Genomic DNA, 27,243 nt, shown 5'->3' on the forward strand with positions numbered 1-27,243 from the left:
ACATGAACAATTAAAGATGTTATCTTGCACATAAGGTACTGCACTGCAAAAAAAGAAAAGTTGGGTGAACTCAAAATTTCAAGGCAACAAACTTCGATAAAATTTTAAGTTGGACAATTAAACTAAATATTTTAAGTTTTGTTTTTGAGTTTGCTCAACTCTGAATTTCTCTGGCACGATTGTAACGCCGCTATGAAATGTCAGCTAATGTTGTGACCACAATTTTGAGTTAGCATTGATATGCTAATGGCTACTCTTGTAGCTGTAACAAGCAGCGCCGCTAGCATCAGTTAGCCGCTAGCATCAGTTAGCCGCTAGCTTTCGCTAATGACCGAATTTCACAACAAAGAAATAAGAGTTATCAGAACTATTGTCCCTTGTTTTGAACCCCAACTTAAAGATATAAGTAACAACAACTCACCAACTTGTTTTTGAGCAGACAACTGGCTTCCTTTGTTGTGCTAACTTACATTATTGCCCTAAATGTCAATAATTTATATTTCCAAGTTTTACCAACTTAAATCACTGTTTTAGGCCAAAAAATACAAGTTGGCTTTTTTGCAGTGTGGTTGCTTCGGGCATGTCTGGCATGTTTGTGCAGTAACTCTGCTGCTGTACAGACACTTTCAGTTTATGTTTGTAGCATCTATCCTCTGACTCTTATACAAATTAGGTTTTTTTTTATTTGACAAACCCCCAAAAAAATAACTAAATGGGTTATCTCTATGAAAAAAACACCAGTAACACCAACTGCTGATGCTGCTGCAAGCCTCTTACCAACAGTTTTTACAGAATTAGAAGCCTTTCATTGTGGTGTGATTCTTTTGCATGGAGATCCAGATGTAGTTGGAGGTCGGGGCGGCAGAAGGTGCAGGATAAGCGTGGCGTTAAGACTTACTGGGGTTCGGGGGGAACAAGGTGCAGCTCTTGCAGTGGATGATCTCCTTTACAACTGGCACATCCTGGGAGAGGGGTGCGGGCACCATACCGAGGCCGGACATCATGGGATTCAGAGGGGTAATTCCAGCCATCATACCAAGATTGGGATCAAAATCTGGAAGCAGGAGAGGAATATGAATAAAATCACCCTTCCTGGGGAAAGAAGAGAACTCCTACACAGCAGCTTTTTAAAATCAGACTTTGTTTCCAGCTGCCAACTTTTGGTCAGATATCACTTCAGCCCATATTAAATCTTTAAAGTTCCATTTCACGTTGTGTATTTATTCCCTGCGTGACTCTTCTGTCAACACCAGTGACACACCAGCAGCCTACACATAATGGAATACACAGTCTTTCATGAATAAATCATCTCGTAAACAACATGCATACTTTAAGAAGTTTTCACTGAGTCACTCTCTCTGTCACTCCTGCTGCTTGAATGATGACCTTACTGATAATGTACACAGTTGGGTCTAAAACCTACATTGCAGAGAAGCTTCTATTTACCATATTGCTTGACACTGCACCTGGGAAAACATACACACACACACACACACACAAACACACACACACGAGCAGTGGCATCCATGTGCTTTTATGTGCACACGCGTTCCAGTATGGAGCTTTTTGAAATGGAAATTATTCTGCCCTCCAGTATGTGCCTCGACATCACCTGCAGAGGATTTGTAGTTGACAATTATGCCGCAGGGTGTGTAATGTTTACGCACCTGTGTATATGAATGCAGAGGCACTACTCGCTAAAACAAATCCTTCAGTGCAGATTATACACACACTGTAATATACTAGACATGTAGCAGAATGAATATGAACCGCTGGGATAAAGAAAAACTAAAAAATGTTTTGCAAAAATAGGTATTTGCTGACTGTGAGACACAGTGAAATAATGAAATGCTTCAATAAATAAACAAGCAACACAATGACAAGTGGAATCGGAGAGAAATTCAACAACAAAAATCAACCTTTTAACCTCCTGCGTCCTCATATGTGAACATTTCATTTTAGGTTTTATGGACCTTATACTTAATTCTGCTTAACTATAACATGTTGTCCTCAGTAGTACACACTCTAGAAAAATCACAATACATCAATTAGTGTAAAAAAAAAGATGGCAGCACCTTGCTGAAGTCAATCAACAGCTTATCCCTAGACAAAAGTGGACCAGGTACAAAATCTGATCAGATTTTATGGTTAAAACTTGTTCATTTGTGCTTAATAATGTTTGTAACTTGATATTCTGTGCAAGTTTGACTATTTTTAGCAATAGCAACAAGCTACGACTCCTAATCAGGAAGTACTCATTTGAGAACGAATAGACTTTTACTATCGTTCTTCCAGAGAGAGGGAGTAAATGTAAGGAAATAAAAGTTGTATACACTGGTGAATTAATTGTGTTATACAGTAAAATGAACCGATTTGTTTTTTTTTTCAAAAACTACTTCCTGTTCAAAGACATTGCTTAGTTTTTGTACTTATCATGTCCTACAAATCCAACATATCTAGGAGAAACTAACAATACATGCCAAACAAAAGCTTCTCAGGAGGTTAAAATATATCAATGTTCAGTTATGACCGACACTGTCAATGTAGATGCCTTATTTAACTTTTTTTGTTTTTTACTGAGGTTTTTAATGATGCAGGCAAAACTTTACAACATCCCCCAACATAAAGCAGTCCAATAAAACACCACCACCTACTGAGACCTCAGTAATAAATATATAATCCATCTGAGTGCAGACTTCCACTAAGGCCAATGGTGCATTCACATGCTTCTTGGATGGTCCCATTTCCCAAGTTGGGAAGTCGTTTTGTAGGAAATCTTTAAAGAAAAACAACTGACGACCAGAGAGACAACACCCAGTTTCTCTCTTTTTACTTTGCAGGTTGGTGTGTCATTGTTTCTGTGTAACTAAGGTTCAACGTCCTGTAATTTATGAAAAACACTTGATATAAGAGCACACTTGGGATTTTCATATCTCAATCAAGCAGAAGATTCCTGTAAAGAAACTGTGACTGCTGGTCAGATTTCTGTGTGTTTATCAAAACATGTTTGACGCATATTTAAACCGCTCGATGTCTGATATTTTAATACATTTTCAAATTAATTCACAACACTGTACTGTTCAGACTCTGAGTGACAATGTTACAAAACAGCCAAGTAGAGGTGTGCCATATCGTATCGTTCACGATAATATCGGTAGATTTTTTTTATGGTTAAAAAAAAATGCATATCATGGGGTAGTCCGTAGCGTAGTGGGTTACACAGGCGCCCCATGTATAGAGGCTACAGTCCTCGCTGCGGTGGAGCCGGGTTCAAATCCGGCCTGAGCTCCCTTTACCGCATGTCCTCCCCTCTGTCACCCCCTTTCTATCTGTCTCTCGCTTTCACTAAAGCATGTAAAATGCAAAAAAAAAATAATAATCTTGAAAAAAATGCATATCATGATATTGGAAACATTCCTACTTCTTGATGTAGTGGCGTAAGGTTAATATTAACTAACAATTAAAGTTGTTTTAATCACAAAAAGCTACTTACTCTCTGTCGCTAAACACATGCAGCTTTCAAAATAAGAGCACAGTGTGTTAACAGAATCCACCACAGAACTTACAAGAAGACTGTCAAAATAAGATGCCTTAAATAAAACATACAAGAACCTTTATTCTCCTTTACAAAATGTCATTAAAATATGCCCCTGGAGCCCCTAAATGGTTATTTTTATTATTTGCTCATACTTAAGAGTCACGAGTATTTTTTATTTTATTTGGCAACTGTTGAGATTTGCACTTCACACTACATTTTAGATTTTTATTTATTCATACAGACAAAAAAAATAATATTTTCGATATCTTTTTAAGTATTTTGTAATATCGTCAATAAGATCGTTATCACAAAAATAGCCTGAAATATCGTGATATTCTTTTAGGGCCATATTGCTCAGCCCTACAGCCAAGTGTAGTCAGCTGCATTGTTACCGAATGAAGTGTTGCTCAATCGCTCGCTGACATCATCATGATGTCATCACGGGCTTGTGTGTGTCTGCAAACATTGGTCAGTTGAGAGCATCACATTTTGCATCCCCATGTGCACTGCAATACACAGAAAGAGCTAGCATAGTGTCAGCTAACTAAATTAAATACCACAATGCCAACACTAGAAATAGTGAATTTAAGAATGCAGGTTACTTCGGCCTTCCAGGTTTCGTTTCGTTTCCTATCTGTTTATTTCGGTCAATACATGTCATCAAAATAGAAGCAACAAACCAGAAAAAAAAAAACATTGATCAAAGTAAACAACATGTAAACAGAGAGAGAAAATTGATGATAGACCTTTGGAGCGAAAAGGCTGAAGCATAGCTTATTACGCCTTATTACCCTGTTACAACTCAAATAAATTAAAAAATTAGAAATGTACAATCTGTTATTTATCAACAAAAGAAATAAGCAGTCACAAAAGAGAGAAAAGAAAGAAGCTTATTACTCATTACTCTAACTTATATAAATTAATCATCATTGTGTCTTTTCTGGTCATTTTGTGTCTTTTTTGGTCATTTTGAGTCTTTTTTGGTCATTTTGTTTCCTTTTTTTGGTCATTTTGTTTCCCTGAAAATGACTTGCAGCCTGTTTCTTTGCCACAGGTAGTGTGAACGCAGCATAACTCATAATGTGAAACACCGTAACGGTTCAAAGATGTGTTGTATTTTGTTGCTAGGAGTATTTAAACACATCTTGACAGCTGTTTCCAGTATTTGCTTTGACAGCGAAGAGCAAATATAACTAATAAAGTAGGCATTAACATGATCAGAACACATTTTCCCTCATTATTCCAAAAAGCACATGAATGCAGCCAAATGCCCTGGCAAAGTGAAAAAATAATCCGCTCTCCAGAAGACTTTTCTTCTGATCTTCAAATCGCAATAAATCCAGTGAAGGAGAAAAAATATTTACTGTTCTTCAGTATACACCATTAACTGGAAATAGATACTACATTTCCTTATAAGTGATTTCCTCTAAATCTACTGCAGGAAAATGGATGAATTAAATTACACTCTGTGAAGGAGTATAAAGAAATATGCACATTACAGAAGATTCAGAATGGGTCCCTGGAGCCAGAGAGGGTGTAATAAAGACGTTACACTGATAAAACTGGCTGAAGGACAAAAATGAGGAAAAGAGAAATAGAGGCCAGATAGACAGAAAAAAAGAAATACAGTAAAAATGAGAGAGAGAGCCAGGTGAAGTACATAAAAGGGATACAGATGGAAAATATATGTCTATTGATGAGTTAACCATCAGTCTCTAACCAGGCGTCCGAGTGAGAGGGAACAGATGATAAGATGATAGTTGCCAAGAGATTTTCTTCAGATTAAGGTGAAGAAAAGGATGACTGATGGCAGGGAGGAAGATAAGAAAGGATGGATGGAAGACAGGAGGCTGTTGAAATCTCAAACCTCCTCCTCACTTGATTCATTCACTCATTTCCCAAATGAGTTTATGGTCTCAATCAGTGGTTTAAAGATTAAATATGTATAGCACTTGGTAAATGTTAATTATTGGTTTATAAACCATCTATAAACATTATTTTGTTGGTTATTGTAAAGTGTTACCAAATCTAAAAGGCTACAGATTCTCAACAAGAGGAAGCACTGCAGTCGGAACATTTGCACAAATGCCAACCTGTGCAGAAAGTAAAGCTATTACAGCAGGACTTTAGAGAGGAAAACTCTGGGTTTGGGGAGCAAATGGGAAAATATCTTAAACCTGCATTCTTTCTAATGGCCAGTAGGGGGCGACTCCACTAGTCAGATAGTAAAGAAGTCTATGAGAAAATGACCTCCTCCTCACTTGATTCATTCACTCATTTCCCAAATGAGTTTATGGTCTCAATCAGTGGTGGAAGAAGTATTCAGATCCTTTACTGAAGTAAAAGTACTAATACCACTATGTGAAATGACTCCACTACAAGTAAAAGTCCTGCATTCAAAACTTACTGAAGTAAAAGTACACTGTAAAAAAATAATCTGTTTAATTTACGGAAAAATACCGGCAGCTGTGGTTGCCAGAACTTCACTGTAAAAATTACAGTGAGTAGGGTTTTCTATTCTAAATTTAAATGTAAATATCAGCAAAAACTGTGATTTAGTCTGAATAATCCTGTTATTTTTTAGGATAATTGTGTCTTTAATTCATACATCATTGTATTTCTCCACAAATTTTGCATGAAAATGTTATATTTTACCTAAAACCTGTGTGTTTCTTCCAGTTTATGACAGAAAAAAAGTAAAAGTTTTGTGCTATTCTTTGATTTACGGTAATTAAAAGCGTCTAATACAGTGATATACAATTTTTCATTTTATGCCCTATTTCTGATGTATTTGACAGTGTTTTACTGTTATTTCTACAAACCTTTTTTACAGTGTACAAAAGTATCAGCATCAAAATGTACTTAAAGTATCAAAAGTAAAAGTACTCGTTATGTTGAATGAACCCACTCAGATTGTTTTATATATTCTAAATATATTATTACATGATTTGTATCGATGCATTTATGAAAGCAAAGTGTTTAAATTTTGTAAAGATGGGGCTCATTTTATCTACTTAATATTCTGTTATGAGGTTTAATTAAAAAACAACAACTTATTGTCACACTGTAACACTTCTTATCACTTTAAATTTATCATGATTTTCATGTCAAAAGTAACTAAAGATGTCAGATAAATGTAGTGGAGTAAAAAGTACAAGGGTGGATGGAAGACAGGAGGCTGTTATGAATATTATATAAATAAGCAAACACACTGAAAGAAGAAACAAAACAGACTGTGCACCAAGAGTGAATGTTGTGTTGTAGGAGGTTGCAGGAAAAAAAACAAACATTGTTATGGAAAATATCTTGGAAATTATATTTCTGGAAATCATACTCCATTTTCTGCCAAGCTAATGCTCTAGTGGCAAAATTAGGAAACATGTTCATGAGTTCATATGTCGGATATTGATGCAAAGCAAACTAGATTTCAGCTCACATGGAGGAAACGATCTGGTTACATCAGGGCACGGCTGGTGCAATTTCACTGCAGTGCTGCTCAAGATCCCTCTGGAGAGTGTGTGTGTGTGTGTGTGTGTGTGTGCCTATGTATTTATCCTGGTCCATTAAGACCTGAAGCTAGCATGTAGCAGAGCTGTGTGTAATAAAGGAGATTATTTACTTCTTCCTAAGGATTTCCAGCTACAGCGGAGCTCTCTCATCTCCACTTTCAACAACGTAGCTGGAGGACATGTTTCATCACTAACATACCATTATTTCCTCCCTCCTGTGGAGCAACTCATTACAATGTAGGCTGTAAGTAGACACAGATGAACATGCAGACTGGTGCGCGCTTCATGTGGCGCAGCATCTATTTCTGCAGTTTTCTGATGGATTTGCTGTTATGTTCAAGATATGCACTTATTTCAAGTTTTGTCACAGGCTTATTTAATATAGTATACAGCAGCGGTCTCAAACTCAAATTACCTGGGGGAAGTATCAAAATGACCATAAAAAGACACAAAATTACAAAAAAAGACACAAAATGACTGAAAAAACACAAAATTACTTTAAAAAGACACAAAATGACAAAAGAAAACACAAAATGGCCAAAAAATACACAGAATTACCAAAAAAGGCACAAAATTATTTTTTTAAAAAGACACAAAAAGACACAAAAAAGACGCAAAATGACAGATAAAAAACTAAATTACTTTAAAAACACAAAATGACCAAAAAAGACACAAAACTATTTAAAAAAGACACACAATGACTGAAAAAACACAAAATTACTTTAAAAAGACACAAAATGACAAAAGAAAACACGAAATGGCCAAAAATACACAGAATTACCAAAAAAGGCACAAAATTATTTTTAAAAAAGACACAAAAAGACACAAAAAAGACGCAAAATGGCCAAAAAAGATACAAAATGACAGATAAAAAAACTAAATTACTTTAAAAACACAAAATGACCAAAAAAGACACAAAACTATTTAAAAAAGACACACAATTACCAAAAAAAGTAATTCAAGGGACCTTCCAAACACAACATGGTAAAGTGCCATTCATCTAAAACTCACATTAAACTTTCATATCAAGGTGGGGGCCACAAAATATCGTAATTAGGGCCGCAATTGGCCCGCGGGTCGCGAGTTTGAGACCCACGGTATACAGCATTTTAAAGCTGGATTGACAGTGTGAAACAGTGCATCCTGTAGTTTCATCCAGAGTTTAGAGAGGGAAGAGAAAATAAAAAAACCTTCCCCATTATTTTCTGCCCATCACAGCTGCAGCTTTAAGAGGATAAACTCCATAACTTATGGATGTCCTCCAGTACAAAACTCCACAAGTGACACAACATGATTAAATTTTACTAGCACCATCACAACAGCAAGCAGCCCTACTGGAGTCAGTGAGCTATGACAGATTATCTTTTATCATTTGTTTGGATGCAAATAATTCAAAATGACCAGCTTGTTCACCACTCATTAACTCTCACACTAAAATCTAAAAGGCTACAGATTCTCAACAAGAGGAAGCACTAAAGTCGGACCATTTGCACAAATGCCAACCTGTGCAGAAAGTAAAGTTATTACAGCAGGACTTTAGACAGGAAAACTTTGGCTTTGGGAAGCAAATGGGAAAGTATCTTAAACCTGCATTCTTTCTAATGGCCAGTAGGGGGCGACTCCACTGGTTGCAAAAAAGAAGTCAGAGAATAAAGAAGTCTGAGTCTATTTTCCAAATGAGTTTAAGGTCTCAATCACTATTTTCATGTCTTCTTTAGTGTAGCATGATGTTCATTTAGTAAATTATGATCCCTTTCACAGCGTGTCTTCATAAGATTTTATTTTGTCTAAAAACATTTTATTCAGCATTTAGTTGTACTTAATCATACTCTAAGTGTGAGAGTCTGACATTATTTTTTTTCCTGGTGAGTACATTTTGATTTAAGCCTGTTTTTTTTTTGCTTTTTTGCTAACTTTACACACAGTTAACAAGAGTTAGCTAGTTTTTGCATGAGGTGCAAACTTAACCCTCTCATCCAAATATGGTCACATCCTGCTTTACATCTACTTCTTTATACAGTCTATGACATGTTGATGCTTTCTCCTATAAGAAAATAATATAACAGTTGGTGCAATTTAGACATGTGCACTGTAGTAAATTATTCTGTAGTCATTTCATTTTACTTAATATATTTGATAAAATGTATTAAATATAAATGCGTCCTTGATTTTGAGGCAGTTGTTTAAGTAACTTTAATATAAAAATGTTTGAGATGGAATCTACTTATTCTGATCACATTAAATATAATCTTTATGTGTATGTAATTCTAAATCAAGAGAATTTTGAATGAATCCAACACAATAGAATTAGTCTGTTTTTAATTGACAGGCACTTCCTGTTAAGTTGTTATTAACTCAACTTTTAATCAACGATTTAATTAATAATATTGCATGCAATCTGTTGCCTAAATTTTATTGAGTAGCTATTGTTTATCTTTTTTACAGTGTGAGGCCCTTGCAAATGATGCATTGAAAGCTTTTATTTATCAACTTGTCATTTATTTCTGTTTTGCTGTTTTTCAGGCACTTGACCTTAAAACAAGTGAGTGTAATTGTTCATTGACTGTAAAAATAGTCAACTGACTAGAGATACCTGCTCCACCAAAACAAAAAAAAAAGACTTTCAGCAGCACCAAAGTTCATATTCCAAACACTAAGCACAGACAGAACTTAATCAACCCTCATTGCTCTTCAATTTTCCTTTGCCTTCTGCACTGAGCACTCCAGAAAGAAAATGGTAAAAAATTACTGCAAGCTCAGTTAATAAGCTCCATTCAGCGAAATGGCAATGTCCCAGTTCTGAAGCTGACCTGGGTCATCTGCTGCCTGTCTCCATCTATTATTTGCTCTCTGTGGTGTAAACCACCAAAGAGAAAATACCACCAAAAAAAGGTTTGAGAATAAAAAATCCAGGCCCTGATCCAACAGCAGCATTAAAGGAGATCAATAGGATTTGAAATCAACTTCGACAGGAAATTAATCAGTAACAATTTCTTCCTGTTTTAAACATACAAGTCATCATTTAAAGGAAATACAGAGATTGCAGCTTATCAAATTAATATTTGGTGCTTTTATACATTATATACATATTTATATATGCTTTTATATTTTGTGTCTTTTTTTGGTCATTTAGTGTCTTCTTGGTCATTTTGTGTTTTTTTGTGTCTTTTTTTGGTCATTTTGTGTCTTTTTTGGTCATTTTCTGGTAATTTTGTTTCCTTTTTTTGTCATTTTGTGTCTTTTTTTGGTCATTTTCTGGTAATTTTGTTTCATTTTTTTGGTCATTTTGTGTCTTTTTTGTCATTTTGTGTCTTTTTTTGGTCATTTTGAGTGTTTTTTGGTCATTTTCTGGTAATTTTGTTTCTTTTTTTGTCATTTTGTGTCTTTTTTTGGTCATTTTCTGGTAATTTTGTTTCCTTTTTTTGGTAATTTTGTGTCTTTTTTGTCATTTTGTGTCTTTTTTTGGTCATTTTGAGAGTTTTTTGGTCATTTTCTGGTAATTTTGTTTCCTTTTTTTGTCATTTTGTGTCTTTTTTTGGTCATTTTCTGGTAATTTTGTTTCCTTTTTTTGGTAATTTTGTGTCTTTTTTGTCATTTTGTGTCTTTTTTTGGTCATTTTGAGTGTTTTTTTTTGTCATTTTGTTTGCTTTTTTTGGTCATCATTTAAGGGAAATACAGAGATTGCAGCTTATCAAATTAATATTTGGTGCTTTTATACGTCTCCTATGACAGATTTTTTTTTTTAGTTTTGGATTGTTTTGTGAAGCAAAACAAGCAGTTTAACTGTTTTGGCTCCGACAAACTGTGATGAGCATTTCTTCTAACATTTGACAGAATAAACATTTTATCTAGACAATAATCAAACTGCAATTCCCGTTACAAAAAATAAGGGACATTGTATAAAATGTCAATAAAACAGTATTAAAAAAAATCTAATCTTTCTTGACATGTATTTGATTAAAAACTGTACAAAGTCAGCATATTTTATCTTCAGACTTTTGGTTTTGTAAATAAACACTACCAGGATTGAGGCGTTCTGTTTTTATTTATTTTTCACACAGCATCCTAATTTTTGTGCTTGTTAATGAAAGCAATCCTCAGCTGCAGCCCAAATTTAGGTGCAATTTTATAATTTGTCTTGCATTTATCAAAGAAGAACCCAAAACAAACAATTCAAACTATAGTTTCTAATAAGTGAATAAAAGTGTTATTTTAAAATGTAATATTTAGAATTACATATTTAGTTTTTCAATGCTGGGCAATGTGGCCAAAATCTTGAACTCTGATATTAGTAATTTCATATCTTGATAATGATATGCAGCCCTATTCTCGATTCTAAAAAAGTTGTAATGTAAATAAAAGTGTATATTTACCTAAGCAAAAACACAAAATATAGAACAGAATAAACATTTTATCTAGACAATAATCAAACTGCAATTCCCATTACAAAAATAAGGGACATTGCATAAAATGTCAATAAAACAGAGTATTAAAAAAAATCGAATCTTTCTTGACATGTATTTGATTAAAAACTGTACAAAGTCAGCATATTTTAGAAAGAAAATGGTAAAAGAATTACTGCAAGCTCAGTTAATAAACTCCATTCAGCGAAATGGCAATGTCCCAGTTCTGAAGCTGACCTGGGTCACCATCTTTTATTTGCTCTCTGTGGTGTAAACCACCACAGTGAAAATACCACCGAAAAAAGGTTTGAGAATAAATCCAGGCCCTGATCCAACAGTAGCATTAAAGGAGATCTCAATCAAGGTTATAATAGTTTTGGATTTTTCATTAGTTTTAGTTTTAATTTCGTTGTGAATTTTTGTTTTCATATTCAGTCAGTTTTAGTTAGTTTTTAGAGTGAGTTTGCTAGTTTTGGTTTAGTTTTTATTTTTTGAAAATGCTTAGTTTTAGTTTAGTTTTTATTAGTTTTAGTGTTAGTTTTAGTTTTTTTTGTAATGACCCCAATAAGGTTATTAACTCTTACAGTTCTGGGGGTTTTGTATTTTGGTTTGAGTGTAGACGTCTCAGTCAACATATTTATCATGTGTTCCTGCATGTTGAAATAGAAACACTGAATTATGTAAGAAAAAAGTTGCAAGCTCAGTTAATAAGCTCCATTCAGCGAAATGGCAATGTCCCAGTTCTGAAGCTGACCTGGGTCACCATCTTTTATTTGCTCTCTGTGGTGTAAACCACCACAGAGAAAATACCACCGAAAAAAGGTTTGAGAATAAAATCCAGGCCCTGATCCAACAGTAGCATTAAAGGAGATCAATAGGATTTTGAAATCAATTCCAAATCACATTTGTAGCTGATCAGGTGGAGGTTAACAAGCATTGGCTGCCACAGAGATCTGTGCTACACTTTCATAAATATAAAAAGGACAAACAGTCAGGCAGCTTCATTCACTAATGTGTAATGCTGCAGGGACGAGTGGGTGAGTGGGTCATCAGGGCACCTACATCACACTTGTTTTATCTAATACTAGAACAAATCCAACAGCTTCAAAGAGCAGCAGCACCACACAGAACCACAACCGCTTCACTGCAAACACAGCTGCAGCTGCAAACAGTAAAGTCAGGCGGCTTCGCTAAATAAAGGGGACACGCTGGACAAAAGCACCACATTTTTTCCACGTGCTCTCTATCACCATAGGTTTCAATTTTTGGTAGGAACCACTTCATCAAGATGGCCGATCCGAGATGGCACCCATATAAAGTCTATGAGAACCAATACATCTTCCAAGCCACTCAGAATACACTCATTTTGTGTCTTTTTTTGGTCATTTTGAGTCTTTTTTTGGTCATTTTGAGTCTTTTTTTGGTCATTTTGTGTCTTTCCTGGTCATTTTGTGTCTTTTTTGGTCATTTTGAGTCTTTTTTGGTCATTTTGAGTCTTTTTTTTGGTCATTTTGAGTCTTTTTTGGTAATTTGGTGTCTTTTTTTGGTCATTTTGAGTCTTTTCTGGTCATTTGGTGTCTTTTTTTGGTCATTTAGTGTCTTCTTGGTCATTTTGTTTCCTTTTTTTGGTAATTTTGTTTCTTTTTTTTCACTTCATCAAGATGGCTGATCCGAGATGGCACCCATATAAAGTGTATGAGAACCAATACATCTTCCAAGCCACTCAGAAGGTCAATCTTGGTGTCAAAATCTACATTTTCTGGGTCCAGGAATCATTTAAAGCTGTTGAGAATATCACTAGATGATTATTTGATCAGATAGAAATGTTCATTTTCACCCAGACTGGTAGGCAACTCGCTTCAAGTGCTGCGGCAGAGAATCCTGAGCTGAAAATGTTTGGAATCTAATAATTATGTAAATACATGGCCAAAATGAACATATCTATTTGATCAGCTAGTGATATTCTCAGTAGCTTTAAATTATTCTTTGACCCAGAAAATGTAGATTTTGACACTAAGATTGACCTTCTAAGTGGCTTAGAAGATATACTGGTTCTCATAGATTTTTTATGGCTGCCATCTCCGATCTGCAATCTTGATGAAGAGGCTCCTACCAAAAATTGAAACCTATAGTGATAGAGAGCATGTGGAAAAAATGTGGTGCTTTTGTCCGACATGTCGCCTTTCTTTCCAAATCCGGTCCTAAGCCGCCGGACTAGCAGCTTTACCTCACATTACCTCCATGTTACAAACATTTTGTATTTAGTCTGACCCAAATAGCTATCGATAAAATAAAGCTTCTGGACAGAAATTCTCTCCATCACACGCACTGTTTATAAAGTAGTAAAATATCTGACTTCTGGGCATCGATTTGATGCAAGGCCAATTTCAGAGAAATAGAAGTAAAGTGAAGCCAAATCTAATCTAATCTAAATTCAGACACTGAGCACTAACACCAAGCTTTGTTATTCAAGTCATATGTGATAGTAAAATGAATATCTCTGGATTTTGGAGTTAAAGACTTCCCCTTGGACTTTGGAAAACTGTTCTACTAACTATCTTTTGCTGACATTTCATGGACAAAAATGAAAAGTATTTTCATTATCAATTAATCTGCTGGTTTTAGCATTTGTACTCCAACTTTGTGGTCATTTTGTGTTTTTTTTGGTAATTTTCTGGTAATTTTGTTCCCTTTTTTTGGTAATTTTGAGTGTTTTTTGGTCATTTTGTGTCTTTTTTTCGTCATTTTGAGTTTTTTCTGGTCATTTTGTGTCTTTTTTGGTCATTTTGAGTCTTTTTGGTCATTTTGAGTCTTTTTGTCATTTTGTGCCTTTTTGGTCATTTTGTGTCTTTTTTTGATAATTTTCTGGTAATTTTGTTTCCTTTTTTTGGTAATTTTGAGTCTTTTTTTGGTCATTTAGTGTCTTCTTGGTCATTTTGTGTCTTTTCTGGTCATTTTGTGTCTTTTTTGGTCATTTTGAGTCTTTTTTGGTCATTTTGTTTCTTTTTTGGGTGATCTGAACTGTGCGTGTGAGATTGTGTTCAGTGAGCGGGGGTCGCGGACAACATGCATGTTAAATTGGGGGTCTCGACTCAAAAAGGTTGAGAACTACTGCTTTAGGTGACCATGACTTAACCGAGGTATTGTTGGAAGAGGAGGCATGGGAGGAAAAGGTAATGAGGAGAAAACAGTACCCAGTAAGTAATCAGTGTGTCTCTAAGCCATGGGAGCTGAGGATTCAGGCACAAACAATAGTGCATCAACAATATTCCCAGCATGATTTAAATTTAGTTTTAACAAATGAAGACAGATTCCTCTGTGGATGAAGGACTGTGGGTGGAGGTATTACTAACTAACAATGGGATGATACTAAATTGTGATTTTTAAACACAGAGGGGGAGCAAAAACTAAATAATGGGAACATGATTGGACAGAGAATATTCTATGAAACCATTACTTGTGTTTCATTTATTCAGATGAGTGGTAATTTAGAAACCAGACTGGGATGGATTAAATAACGAGAGCTGTTTCAAGAAAGAGGAGCTGCAACAAACGTACAAATTGGCACAGATGATTCCAGCCATGAAGCACTTTAGAGAAAAGCTGAAATGATTAGTGGATAACTTCGACAGGAAATTAATCAGTAACAATTTCTTCCTGTTTTAAACATGTAAGGCATCATTTAAGGGAAATACAGAGATTGCAGCTTATCAAATGAATATTTGGTGCTTTTATACGTCTCCTATGACAGATTTTTTTTTTTAGTTTTGGATTGTTTTGTGAAGCAAAACAAGCAGTTTAACTGTTTTGGCTCTGACAAACTGTGATGAGCATTTCTTCTAACATTTGACAGAATAAACATTTTATTTAGACAATAATCAAACTGCAATTCCCATTACAAAAAATAATTGACATTGTATAAAATGTCAATAAAACAGAGTATTAAAAAAATCGAATCTTTCTTGACATGTATTTGATTAAAAAACTGTACGAAGTCCAGAATTGAGGCGTTCTGTTTTTATTTATTTTTCACACAGCATCCTAATTTTTGTGCTTGTTAATGAAAGCAATCCTCAGCTGCAGCCCCAAATTTAGGTGCAATTTTATAATTTGTCTTGCATTTATCAAAGAAGAACCCAAAACAAACAATTCAAACTAGTTTCTAATAAGTGAATAAAAGTGTTATTTTAAATCTTGTACTCTAATATAAGCAATTTCATATCTTGATAATTATATGCAACCCTTTTCTCGATTCTAAAAAAGTTGTAATGTAAATAAAAGTGTATATTTACCAAAGCAAAAACACAAAATATATTGTCTTTGTACAGTTTTTGATTGAATACATGCCACAAGGAATTAGCACATTATTGCATTCTGTTGTAATTATGTTTCAGACTTCATCCTGACTTCATGGTGTCGCATGTAACCACACATTAAGTTAATACTGCCGTAATTTGGCCACCAGTTTTTCAACACCACAGTAAATTAATTCATTCAATTATTATCCTTATAACCGCTTATCCAAACTCCCAGCTGACATTGGGCCGGAGGCGGGGCTCACCCTGGAAAGATGGGCAGACTTTTGCAGGGCTGACACATAGAGAAACAACCATTCACGCTCTCATACACACCTACGGACAATTTAGAGTCACCAATTAAACCAAAGCCGGAGGACCCAGAGAGAACCCTCTTGACATGGGGAGACGATAAAAATACTACAAATCTTTCTTTCCTGATATATATCATCATATTTTGTTCATCATTGTTTTTGTTATTGTCATTGTTTTTTGTTATTGTCATTATAACTTGTTGATGTTATACATTTGTTTTTTCTATTATCAGTTTATTACTTTCTAATAACTATGAAATTTTAGGTGGAGGCTTTAAATAAGCCCATGTGGGTTTTCTGCCTCTCCCTGCACTTTACATTATATGTTATCTTTGTCATTTTATGTAATTCTAACTGTGCAAATAAAATAAAATAAAAATAAATAAATAAATAAATATTGCCCAGCACTATTGTGAATATTTAAAGATCCGTCTTCGAAGGAAACAGAATGATCAGGTAATAAATGATGTGCATCAAACAGTTCATATAGAGAACAGCGTGAGGACATCATGTCCTTCCAGCAGCATGCTGAGCTCTCGGGGAGAGACGAGGAGAGACGAGGAGAGAGTCTCTCTTTGACTCGGCAGAAACTTCGCAGGAGATTTAGAGAGTGTCGTCTAGAAGAAAAACAACAAAAGAAACCCGGGGCTGGCTCCGCCCACACACCGCCACACACCGCCACACATCTGTCTGATCCTCCACCAGCCTCAGCCTCGTCCTCACTCATGTTAGAGAACTGAAATCCACAGACGTCTCCCTGCCAACACCTCCTCCTGGTACAGTAACATGCATGAGTGCACAAGCACACAAACACACAAAGTCGGCATAAGACTATTGTACAAATCCTCCTCTCCTCTCCTCTCCTCTCCTCTCCTCTCCTCTCCTCTCCTCTCCTCTCCTCTCCTCTCCTCTCCTAGAATTTATTTCTATTTGGGGTATTGGAGGAGTTTTGTGCAGTATTTCGCTGGAATCACTCATCCTCAGTTTCTAAGGATGTTTGTGGGTGTGTATATATATGTATGATATATATCTATGTATATGTGGTGTATGTATGTGTGATATGTGTATGTATATGTATATATCTAGTATATATATGTATATGTGTGTGTGTGTGTGTGTGTGTGTGTATGGGTATACATATGTATCTATTTTATTTTATTTTATTTTATTTTTAGGGACCGAGCACTAACGGTGCGAGGACCCTATTGAAATTGGTCCGTCTATTATTATTATTTTTCTTCAGAAAAAGTAATTGCCTTTTTGGAGGCTTTATCACATTCAAAAACTCACCATTTTTGGAATATACATAAATCTCAAGTGAAATTTACGTATTCTGGTATTCGCGGGAATGGGCGTGGCAAAATTACTCAACAGCGCCCCCTTGAAAGTCAAGAAAATTCAGCCCCTCGCACAGGAATGTCGTAGAGACACGCAATTTGGTACATACATGTATCATGACCAGACGCACCAAAAAGTCTCAAGAACCCATACCCTAAAACGTACAGGAAGTCAGCCATCTTGGATCGAAAATGGCGTTTCCTGCTGTTTTGGGCCATTTCCACGTCGCATACTTTAATATTTTATGTATTTCTTTGGTTGTTTTTTTTGTGGAGTGATAAGGGCGTATGTCTAATTTCCTTGCATTTGTTTTTGTGATTATAAAATTGGACCAATAAAGGGTTTGTTAAAGGTCAAAGGTCTCCTCCTCCTCCTCCTCCTCCTCCTCCTCTCCTCCTCCTCCTCTCCTCTCCTCTCCTTGTCTCCTCTCCTCTCCTCTCCTCTCCTCTTCCACCTAATGTTAAACAATCTGTTTCCTGGAGGTTTGTTCAATGTAATTACATTTGAGGCTGCCCATCAATCAGGAGGCGCAGAGAGAAATAAAAAAAAAAAACCCTCTGACATTTGATTGTGTGAAGCTCCTGGCTATTAATGTCATCCTCCTCTCTCCTCCCCGCCTTCCTCCTGTCTGATTTCCAGGGTAAACGTCCCTTCTAGCAGTCAGCGGCGGGTGGAGGGGGGTGGGGGGGTTTGCGGAGGACCTAGGCGGTGGCTGTGAGGCATGCTGGGTAATATTCTCTAATGAGGCGAGCTCGCCGCGGCACCTGGAACCCTACCAGTGGCTGAAATCTGCCTCTCTCAATCTCTGCCAGGAGTCAGCCTCTTTGCATTTTTATATGAACATCTCCGACTTTATTTCTCTTACAGGAACATTTCTCCAGCCTGCAGGACAGAATTACAGAAAGAAAGAAATCCCTGTTGATAAAAGTTATTCTATCTCCTCATTGCATATATATAAATATACACTACCGGTCAAAAGTTTTAGAACACCCCAATTTTTCCAGTTTTTTATTGAAATTCAAGCAGTTCAAGTCAAATGAACAGCTTGAAAGGGTCCAAAGGTAAGTGGTGAACTGCCAGAGGTAAATAAAAAAAGGTAAGCTTAACCAAAACTGGAAAATAATGTACATTTCAGAATTATACAAGTAGGCCTTTTTCAGAGAACAAGAAATGGGTTAACAACTTAACTCTATGGAGTCTTGGGCTATTTTGTCCATTTTTGAATTCTTTTCATGTCTTTGTAAGTCATTTTGTGTCATTTTGTGTCTTTTTTGTCACTTTGTGTCTTTTTTTGACATTTTGTGTCTTTTTTTTGTCATTTTGTGTCTTTTTTTGGTCATTTTGTGTATTTTTTTGGTCATTTTGTGTCTTTTTTTTAGTCATTTTGTGTCTTTTTTTGTCATTTTGTGTCTTTTTTTAGTCATTTTGTGTCTTTTGTTGTCATTTTGTGTCTTTTTTTGGTCATTTTGTGTCTTTTTTTAGTCCTTTAGTCCATCATAAAATGTGATTTTGAATCTTTTTTTACATTCAAAACACTATCATGCTCAATAAAGAATTTTAAATGTTGCAAATGTGCATTCATTTCAGATTACACTGAGACATTAAACTGCATAATTTTCAATTAAATTCTGGAAAGGTTGGTGTGTTCTAAAACTTTTGACCAGTTGTGTGTATAAATAAGAATCTGCTTCTTTATGTTGCCGTGCAAAATCCATCTTCTTTATCCGACACCTTCATAGTCAAATCTCCCCAACAAATCTAGCCTTTAACGATATCTGGCTCTACAATCTAATATAGCTGCCACGGATAGGAGGGAGTGTCAGAAAGTAGCCACATAACTAGTGCTGTATTTCTTTTCCCCAGACATACAGTATATCCACTCTGTCCGCCTACACGCAGCCAAAAACCTCTGGCGTTGGACCAGAGCAGCTCCTGAGCAGTCAGCAGAAAGGGACACGGCTTTCAGTCCAAGGATTGGAAAACGCTTACGGCAAAGGAATGACTGTCAGCCAAACTATTTCCTGATGTTAATCCAGGTGAGCTAATGTGTGAAAATGAAGTGGACCCTGATTCATATCTGGGGCGTCTTGTGCCCTCTGAATTCGTACGAAGAGCGCTGTTTAGATCAGTAGTTCTCAACCTTTTTGAGTCACGACCCCCAATTTAACATGCATGTTGTCCGCGACTCCCACTCACTGAACACAATCTCACACGCACAGTTCAGATCACCCAAAAGACACAAAATGACCAAAGAAAGACACAAATTGACCAAAAAAGACACAAAATGACCAATAAAAGACACAAATGACCAAAAAGACACAAAATTAACAAAAAATGACCAAAAAAGGTACAAATTGACCACAAAAGGATTTAAAAAAGACATAAAATGACCAATAAAAGACACAACATGACCAAAAAGGCACAAATCGACCACAAAATGATAAAAAAGACACAAAATTAACAAAAAATGACCAAAAAAGGTACAAATTGACAACAAAAGGATTTAAAAAGACATAAAATGACCAATAAAAGACACAAAATGACTAAAAAAGACACAAAATAACAAAAATGACACAAATTGACTACAAAATGATAAAAAAGACACAAAATGACTATAAAAAGACACAAATTGACAAAAAAAAGGAAACAAAACTACCAAAAAAAGACACAAAATTACCAAAAAAAGACACAAAATTACCAAAAAAGACACAAAATTACCAAAAAGACTAAAACACATGAATACTTTAACACAGTGGAGACAGAGCTGACTTCCAAAATCATTTGGCGACCCCCAGAAATCATCTCGCGACCCCAAGGTTGAGAATAGCTGGTTTAGATGATACACCATCATCATGAGACACCAAGTTTTCATAATATATTCCACTGTGGTTTTTGTGACTGTGTGTATGTGGCAACCGTGGGGAAAGGGATGAGGACGAGTGGGAAGCAGCAGACAAAGAGTGGTTGTTTATTCAGGGAACAGTCGTCTGTCCCTGGAGCCTGCTTATCTATTCTCCAGGGTGTTGAGTTTCTGTTGTGTGTGTGTGTGTGTGTTCATGCATAAGAATGTGCATCTAAATTAATTCTGATAACCTTGCAAACACATGTGTGTGAAATGCTAAATGCTTTCCTTATGGTGAAGTGTGTGTGTGGCCAAAAGCATCTTTTGTGTTATTTTCCTTTTGTCCAATGAGTATCCTTGACTCAAAATTGTGAGAAAACCAAAATGGCTAATATAAGCCATCATTCCTGGGACTATAGACATTTATTATTATTATTAGAGAAGCCCAATACACATGCCTAAGATGTTGTGCAGGGACGGAGTGAAATACACTTAACTTTCAAGGTCAGACAAACACAAAAATGAGAAAGTCAAAAACAAGCACTGCTGCTACTTTTCAGTCTGACTGAAAGGTGGTGTGGTGTTCAAGGCTCTAAATGCTGTGTAGAAACATTGAGAAGTTAGGATTGGATACATTTTAAGAAGATGACACACTGCAAAAAAGCCAACTTGTATTTTTTGGCCAAAACAGTGATTTAAGTTGGTAGAACTTGGAAATATAAATTATTGACATTTAGGGCAATAATGTAAGTTAGCACAACAAAGGAAGCCAGTTGTCTGCTCAAAAATAAGTTGGTGAGTTGTTGTTACTTATATCTTTAAGTTGGGGTTCACAACAAGGGACAATAGTTCTGATAACTCTTATTTCTTTGTTGGGAAATTCGGTCATTAGCGAAAGCTAGCGGCTAACTGATGCTAGCGGCTAACTGATGCTAGCGGCTAACTGATGCTAGCGGCGCTGCTTGTTACAGCTACAAGAGTAGCCATTAGCGTATCAATGCTAACTCAAAATTGAGGTCGCAACATTAACTGACATTTCATAACAGCGTTACAATCGTGCCAATTCAGCACATTGCAGAAGTTAGCAGAAGTAAGGATTAAAAGTTATGACAATGTAAAATTATAAGTTAGTACAACTTACAGTTGAGTTGACAAAAATCTGAATTTAGAGTTGAGCAAACTCAAAAACAAAACTTAAAATATTTAGTTTAATTGTCCAACTTAGAATTTTATCGAAGTTTGTTGCCTTGAAATTTTGAGTTCACCCAACTTTTCTTTTTTTGCAGTGCAGAGTTTTCTAACTTTTTTATCTAATATTTGCTCTTTTCAGTAAAATACTGGACACTTTCAGCACTTCAGGTCTGCAAAAAACATTCACCTAAATAGGGCTGCAGTCAACCAAAGAAAATCTTGGTCGACTGAATTTTTACCTACTCTTCAACGGATCCATAGGTAAATCAGCACATTATCTCAACTCAGCTCAGCTCCAGTGACCTGAGTGCCCTCTCAGGCTTCTACAAAATAGGTTTTCAGCATCTTTTTTTAGTCCTTTGCAAGGTGAACGTGGTGTATTTACATTCTGCTACAAACGCCAGCAACTGAGTGTCCATTCTGCACTATTCTGATACCAAAGAGGAGAAAAATGTTCACCTTTGGCTAATGTTAAAACACTGCCACTGTGGCTGGTCACTGTCAGCCAGCCATCCAATCAAAGGGGAGGAGGAGGGTGACAAATACCACAAAGACCAGCAGTTATATACACTACCGGTCAAAAGTTTTAGAACGCCCCAATTTTTCCAGTTTTTTATTGAAATTCAAGCAGTTCAAGTCAAATGAACAGCTTGAAAGGGTCCAAAGGTAAGTGGTGAACTGCCAGAGGTAAATAAAAAAAGGTAAGCTTAACCAAAACTGGAAAATAATGTACATTTCAGAATTATACAAGTAGAAGGTGGCTTCCACCACACCAGTTATCAATAATACATTGGTTACAAGCTCTCCTTGAGGTGATCTACCTGGAGTGGTCATCAGCTCGCATTAATGGTTCTAAGCAACAAACACTGGAAATGTGGAAAAAAGCTGCAGAGGATGTTAAAAAATTGCTGTCATGACCTCTGAGGCTCACTTGTAACGCTGTGTGTTTGTAATCCTGTATCTGACTTTATCCTATCTGATTATTTTGATTTTGTTTTTGTAAGCATGTCTCTGTACAACTGTGTGTTCCGTGGGGAAGGGGAGGGTATGGGGGGTGTTCTGTGTATTTCATAGGGGGGATGGTGTGGAGGGGAGAGGGAGTCTCCCTTGGGGAGGGGGATGTAGAAGGGAGGGATGGGTGGGGGTGTTTTATGTGTTCTATGTATGTTCGATTCATGTGCTTTTTTTTTGTTTAATGTTTAAAATCAATAAAAAGTTGATTACAAAAAAAAGAATTATACAAGTAGGCCTTTTTCAGGGAACAAGAAATGGGTTAACAACTTAACTCTGTGGAGTCTTGGGCTATTTTGTCCATTTTTTAATTCTTTTCATGTCTTTGTAAGTCATTTTGTGTCTTTTTTTGTCATTTTGTGTCTTTTTTTAGTCATTTTGTGTCTTTTTTTAGTCATTTTGTGTCTTTTTTTGGTCACTTTGTGTCTTTTTTTAGTCATTTTGTGTCTTTGGGTGTCTTTTTTGTCATTTTGTGTCTTTTTTTGGTCATTTCGTATCTTTTTTTAGTCATTTTGTATCTTTTTTTGGTCATTTTGTGTCTTTAGGTGTGTTTTTGGTCATTTTGTGTCTTTTTTTTGGTCATTTTGTGTCTTTTTTAGTCCTTTAGTCCAACATAAAATGTGATTTTGAATCTTTTTTTTACTTTCAAAACACTATCATGCTCAATAAAGAATTTTAAATGTTGCAAATGTGCATTGATTTCAGAGTACACTGAGACATTAAACTGCATAATTTTCAATTAAATTCTGGAAAAGTTGGTGTGTTCTAAAACTTTTGACCAGTAGTGTACGTGCTTTAGCCTCCTCTTCATCCTGAGCAAGAGCCAAAGCAAATTCTCTTACTTTGTACAGCAGGGCATTTACAGAAGAGGATTTGTCAGCTGGGAGAAAATGTCTCTGTGGACATTCATGAAAGTAACACTTTTAATTCTCTACCAATGAGAAAGCACATATCGACTAAATGAAACAAGGCCAAATGGAAAAATCTCCTTGGTTGACATCCTCACAGATACTGAGGTCATAATCTGTGATGTCTGAAGCATTTTTCTAAACAAATCTTACAAAGCGTTTTTAAAAAACAAAGAAGACAAAGATTCATTTTGAGGACAAAAAGGTTCCTTCGATCAAAGCCACATGTACTGAAGATCTGGCTTCAATGCACAGAAACAGTTATACAATGCATACAGTCTAGTGTCTTCTAATAGAAAACATCTTGGGAGGTCTGGATTTTGAAAGAAATATAGAGGAGAAACTCTATAGCTTTCCATCTGGTTCTGCTTATAGTCTGGACGAGCTAGAAGAAGTTTGGAGAAATACATGGTGAACAATCCTGGAAGGATATAGTCTCTGCCTCTGTCAGATGTCAAAGATGTAGAAACCAGATGTTGATTCTTGCTGTTACTGTTCCCACTTCTGCTCTGTTCTCACAGTTATATCACACTATATCTGGGATTTTACTCACCAACTTTCTGGCCTTGCTTGCCAGAAGACATGATTTATCCAGGTAATAGTGACGACATGAAACACATTTTGAGGATCAGAAGATTTTTCTTTCTGTCTTCATGGTTTGGCTTTAGCTTTAGACAAAATGATTCATGTTGTCAGGGATGTTAATATTGAACTAGAAACACTTGAAACTGGATTCAGTGTAACACTTTCTGGTTAGAAAGTGGAAGATTCCAAAATACATTCTCATGAAATATCCTGCCCATGGATCATTAGCCATAACTTTCTGTGACCAAAGGGAAAAAACCCCAATGTGACTTTTAAAGTTTTCCATAACCACAGAAACTGTCTCTGGTCTGTTTGGACTCTTAGCTGAACAGCAACCTGGTCTCACAGGAATCCGTGAAATAGCCACGGATTCGCTTAACTCAAAATCTGTGGAATAGCCACGGAATCACTCAAATTTCTGTGAAACTGACACGGATTTCGCTGCAATGCAAGTTAATGCCAGTCATATCCCGTGGCTATTCCAACATACAAAGTGATTATGTACATTCACTGAGTGAATATTTAGAAAATAAAACATATTTCTTGCTAGATATGTGATCAAAATCCATTTTTATGCAGAAACTAAGTCAAAATATTGATTTTTTCACTAAAAATGAGAGAACTGTCCGCCATGTTTTTTGTTCTGACCGCCGGGACCTTGAAAGTCACGTGACTTGGAACAAACCAATAGGAACAAATATCCATGGAATAGCCACGGGATATGACTGTCATTAACTTGCATTGTAGCCAAATCCGTGTCAGTTTCACGGAAATTTGAGTGATTCCGTGGCTATTCCACGGATTCCTGTGAGACCAGGCTCCTGGACAGATAAACAGAGGTTCACCTTACTATTTACATCTTGGAGTTTGACAAACTTAAACAGCCGCTATCCTGTCCTCCCCACTGGGGGAACAAGGTCTGCAGAAAAGCACTAATCACGGAAATTGAAACTGATAATGCATGTTACGAAATATATAAAAAACAGAATCTCAGACTGCAGCTGCAGGCAAAACATTCAATCAACACATGCCAACATATGTTCCTCCAGACATACACTACCGGTCAAAAGTTTTAGAACACCCCAATTTTTGCAGTTTTTTATTGAAATTCAAGCAGTCCAAGTCAAATGAACAGCTTGAAAGGGTACAAAGGTAAGTGGTGAACTGCCAGAGGTAAATAAAAAAAGGTAAGCTTAACCAAAACTGAAAAATAATGTACATTTCAGAATTATACAAGTAGGCCTTTTTCAGGGAACAAGAAATGGGTTAACAACTTAACTCTATGGAGTCTTGGGCTATTTTGTCCATTTTTGAATTCTTTTCATGTCTTTGTAAGTCATTTTATGTCTTTTTTTGGTCATTTTGTGTTTTTTTTTTGTCATTTTGTGTCTTTTTTTTGTCATTTTGTGTCTTTTTTCAGGCCTTTAGTCCAACATAAATTGTGATTTTGAATTTTTTTTTTACTTTCAAAACACTATCATGCTCAATCAAGAATTTTAAATGTTGAAAATGTGCATTAATTTCAGAGTACACTGAGACATTAAACTGCATCATTTTCAATTAAATTCTGGAAAAGTTGGTGTGTTCTAAAACTTTTGACCAGTAGTGTAAAAGCATTGACTGTGCTGTGGTCTGTGGTTGCTGGTCAATGAACAGATGTTATTGTAAACATCTGTAATTGGACTGTTATGGTGGAGTGTTTGGTAGATGGGATAAGTCTGTATAATTTGATTATTATTACTCATTCATGGTGGTGGTTGCAAGTTATTATGTGTGAGATTGATTTTTTTTCCAGACTGTTGTTTTGGAGTTGTGGGTTTTGTAGAAAAGTGGAATCAAACGTCTAGCTGGTGTTGCGTTCCAACAGGTGTTTTAGGTTAGTGACTTCTTCGATTTTCCGTCAGTTGAAAGATAAGATGCTTTTGTTGATTACAAAGTCGGGGTTGTTCCAAATCAAGATGATGTTACAACGTGAGAATGTGTGATTTGTGACCTTAGTGATTTTCCACTCAGCTTCCAGGTTTGACAGTCTGTTGAACTAGATTAGTAATGGAGTTGCTTTTGGATTTCTGCTAAGTTTCCCAACTTCATACTTCTAGTTAATGACATTTTCCCACCTATTTACACACCATATGTGTTAGGAGGGATGGGGTCCTGCCCTGGTTTTCCCCCTCATGTCCTGAGGGGTTTTGGAGGGGAACTCTTGGGCTGGGTCAGAATCACAGAGTACAAGTTTGCCTCAGATGACTTTAAAATCTGTCCAAAAGACGACACCCTCAATACTCAGATTCCTATGAGGAAAAAGTCATTTTAACAGGGAAAAACGGGGAGGAAACCCCTGTAAAATCTGTCTTCCAGGACAGACAGACATGCAGCAGATGTTCTACATGCAGATTGTACGAGGGTAGGAAAACTTTGACATAGAGAACAAAATGATGAAACTAGAAAATTTCCTCTGGGGAAATTTTGAAAGGGCCGGGGGCTACTGCCGGTGTGTGTACACTATGATGAGATTCTTCAGAGATTTAAAACTATGCCCTTTAACCTCAAAGTGTGTGTGTGTGTGTGTGTGTGTGTGTGTGTGTGTGTTTGTTTGTTTTTACTCTTCCTGTAAGTCGCTTTGGATAAAAGCGTCTGCTAAATGTAAATGTAAATGTGTGTGTGTGTGTGTGTGTGTGTTTGGATCATCTGTGCGTCCTACGCCCAAACTATAACTCTGACAGCTTTACCAGAGGATTGTGAGGGAGAAGACTAATTTTCCTACGTTTCTATGTATAAATTATTTCTGTAGAGTGGAATTTGCGGCCTGGAGCGCAGTTTTAAAATGTCTTTTTTGACAGTTTTACCTCTCCCTCTACACTCTGGCGATGATGTCACATACTGTGACACGAACATTCCGTGCAATACACACCCATTATAATCTCAGAATTTCTCCAAAAATGATCATGGTCATTGAACAGGGATTGATAAAAAACGATATGACCTATCGAAACGCAAAGTAATACACCGATACACAAGACTTGTGTCTACTGTTTAAAGTTTAAATGGAGTCTCTAGGTGAAATTATGCCGGAGAAGTAGACGTTTAAAAATCTCCAATTATTGTTCTTTTTCGCTCATTTTTTGTCGGCCGTCCCATTCATTTCAATGCAAAATTTTGAGCAGTTTTTCGCCACTTATGTCGCGAAAAATACATATTCTGTAGAGAAAAGTAATAGCACACCGATCCCGATCAAACCGCACGTTTTGATATATAATTTGTCCTGCAACTCTTTAAGTTGTAGGACTAGTAGCGGGACGAAATTGCGTC

General features: G+C 36.2%; 1 protein-coding gene across 5 annotated transcripts in view; it reads right to left on the minus strand.

Moving 5' to 3' along the window:
• Positions 1-27,243, minus strand: part of enox2 (ecto-NOX disulfide-thiol exchanger 2) — a 273,688-nt gene that overhangs the window by 83,333 nt on the left and 163,112 nt on the right. For 4 of the 5 annotated variants that reach the window (XM_059346082.1, XM_059346083.1, XM_059346085.1 and 1 more), the window contains one exon: positions 899-1,054. The exons of the other annotated variant lie outside the window; for it this stretch is intronic. In XM_059346082.1, coding sequence (XP_059202065.1) covers positions 899-1,054 — 156 coding nt within the window. The remainder of the gene's footprint in view (positions 1-898; positions 1,055-27,243) is intronic. 5 annotated transcript variants of the gene reach the window in all.

This window comes from Centropristis striata, chromosome 12 (genome assembly GCF_030273125.1).
Source record: "Centropristis striata isolate RG_2023a ecotype Rhode Island chromosome 12, C.striata_1.0, whole genome shotgun sequence".
NCBI lineage: Eukaryota > Metazoa > Chordata > Actinopteri > Perciformes > Serranidae > Centropristis > Centropristis striata.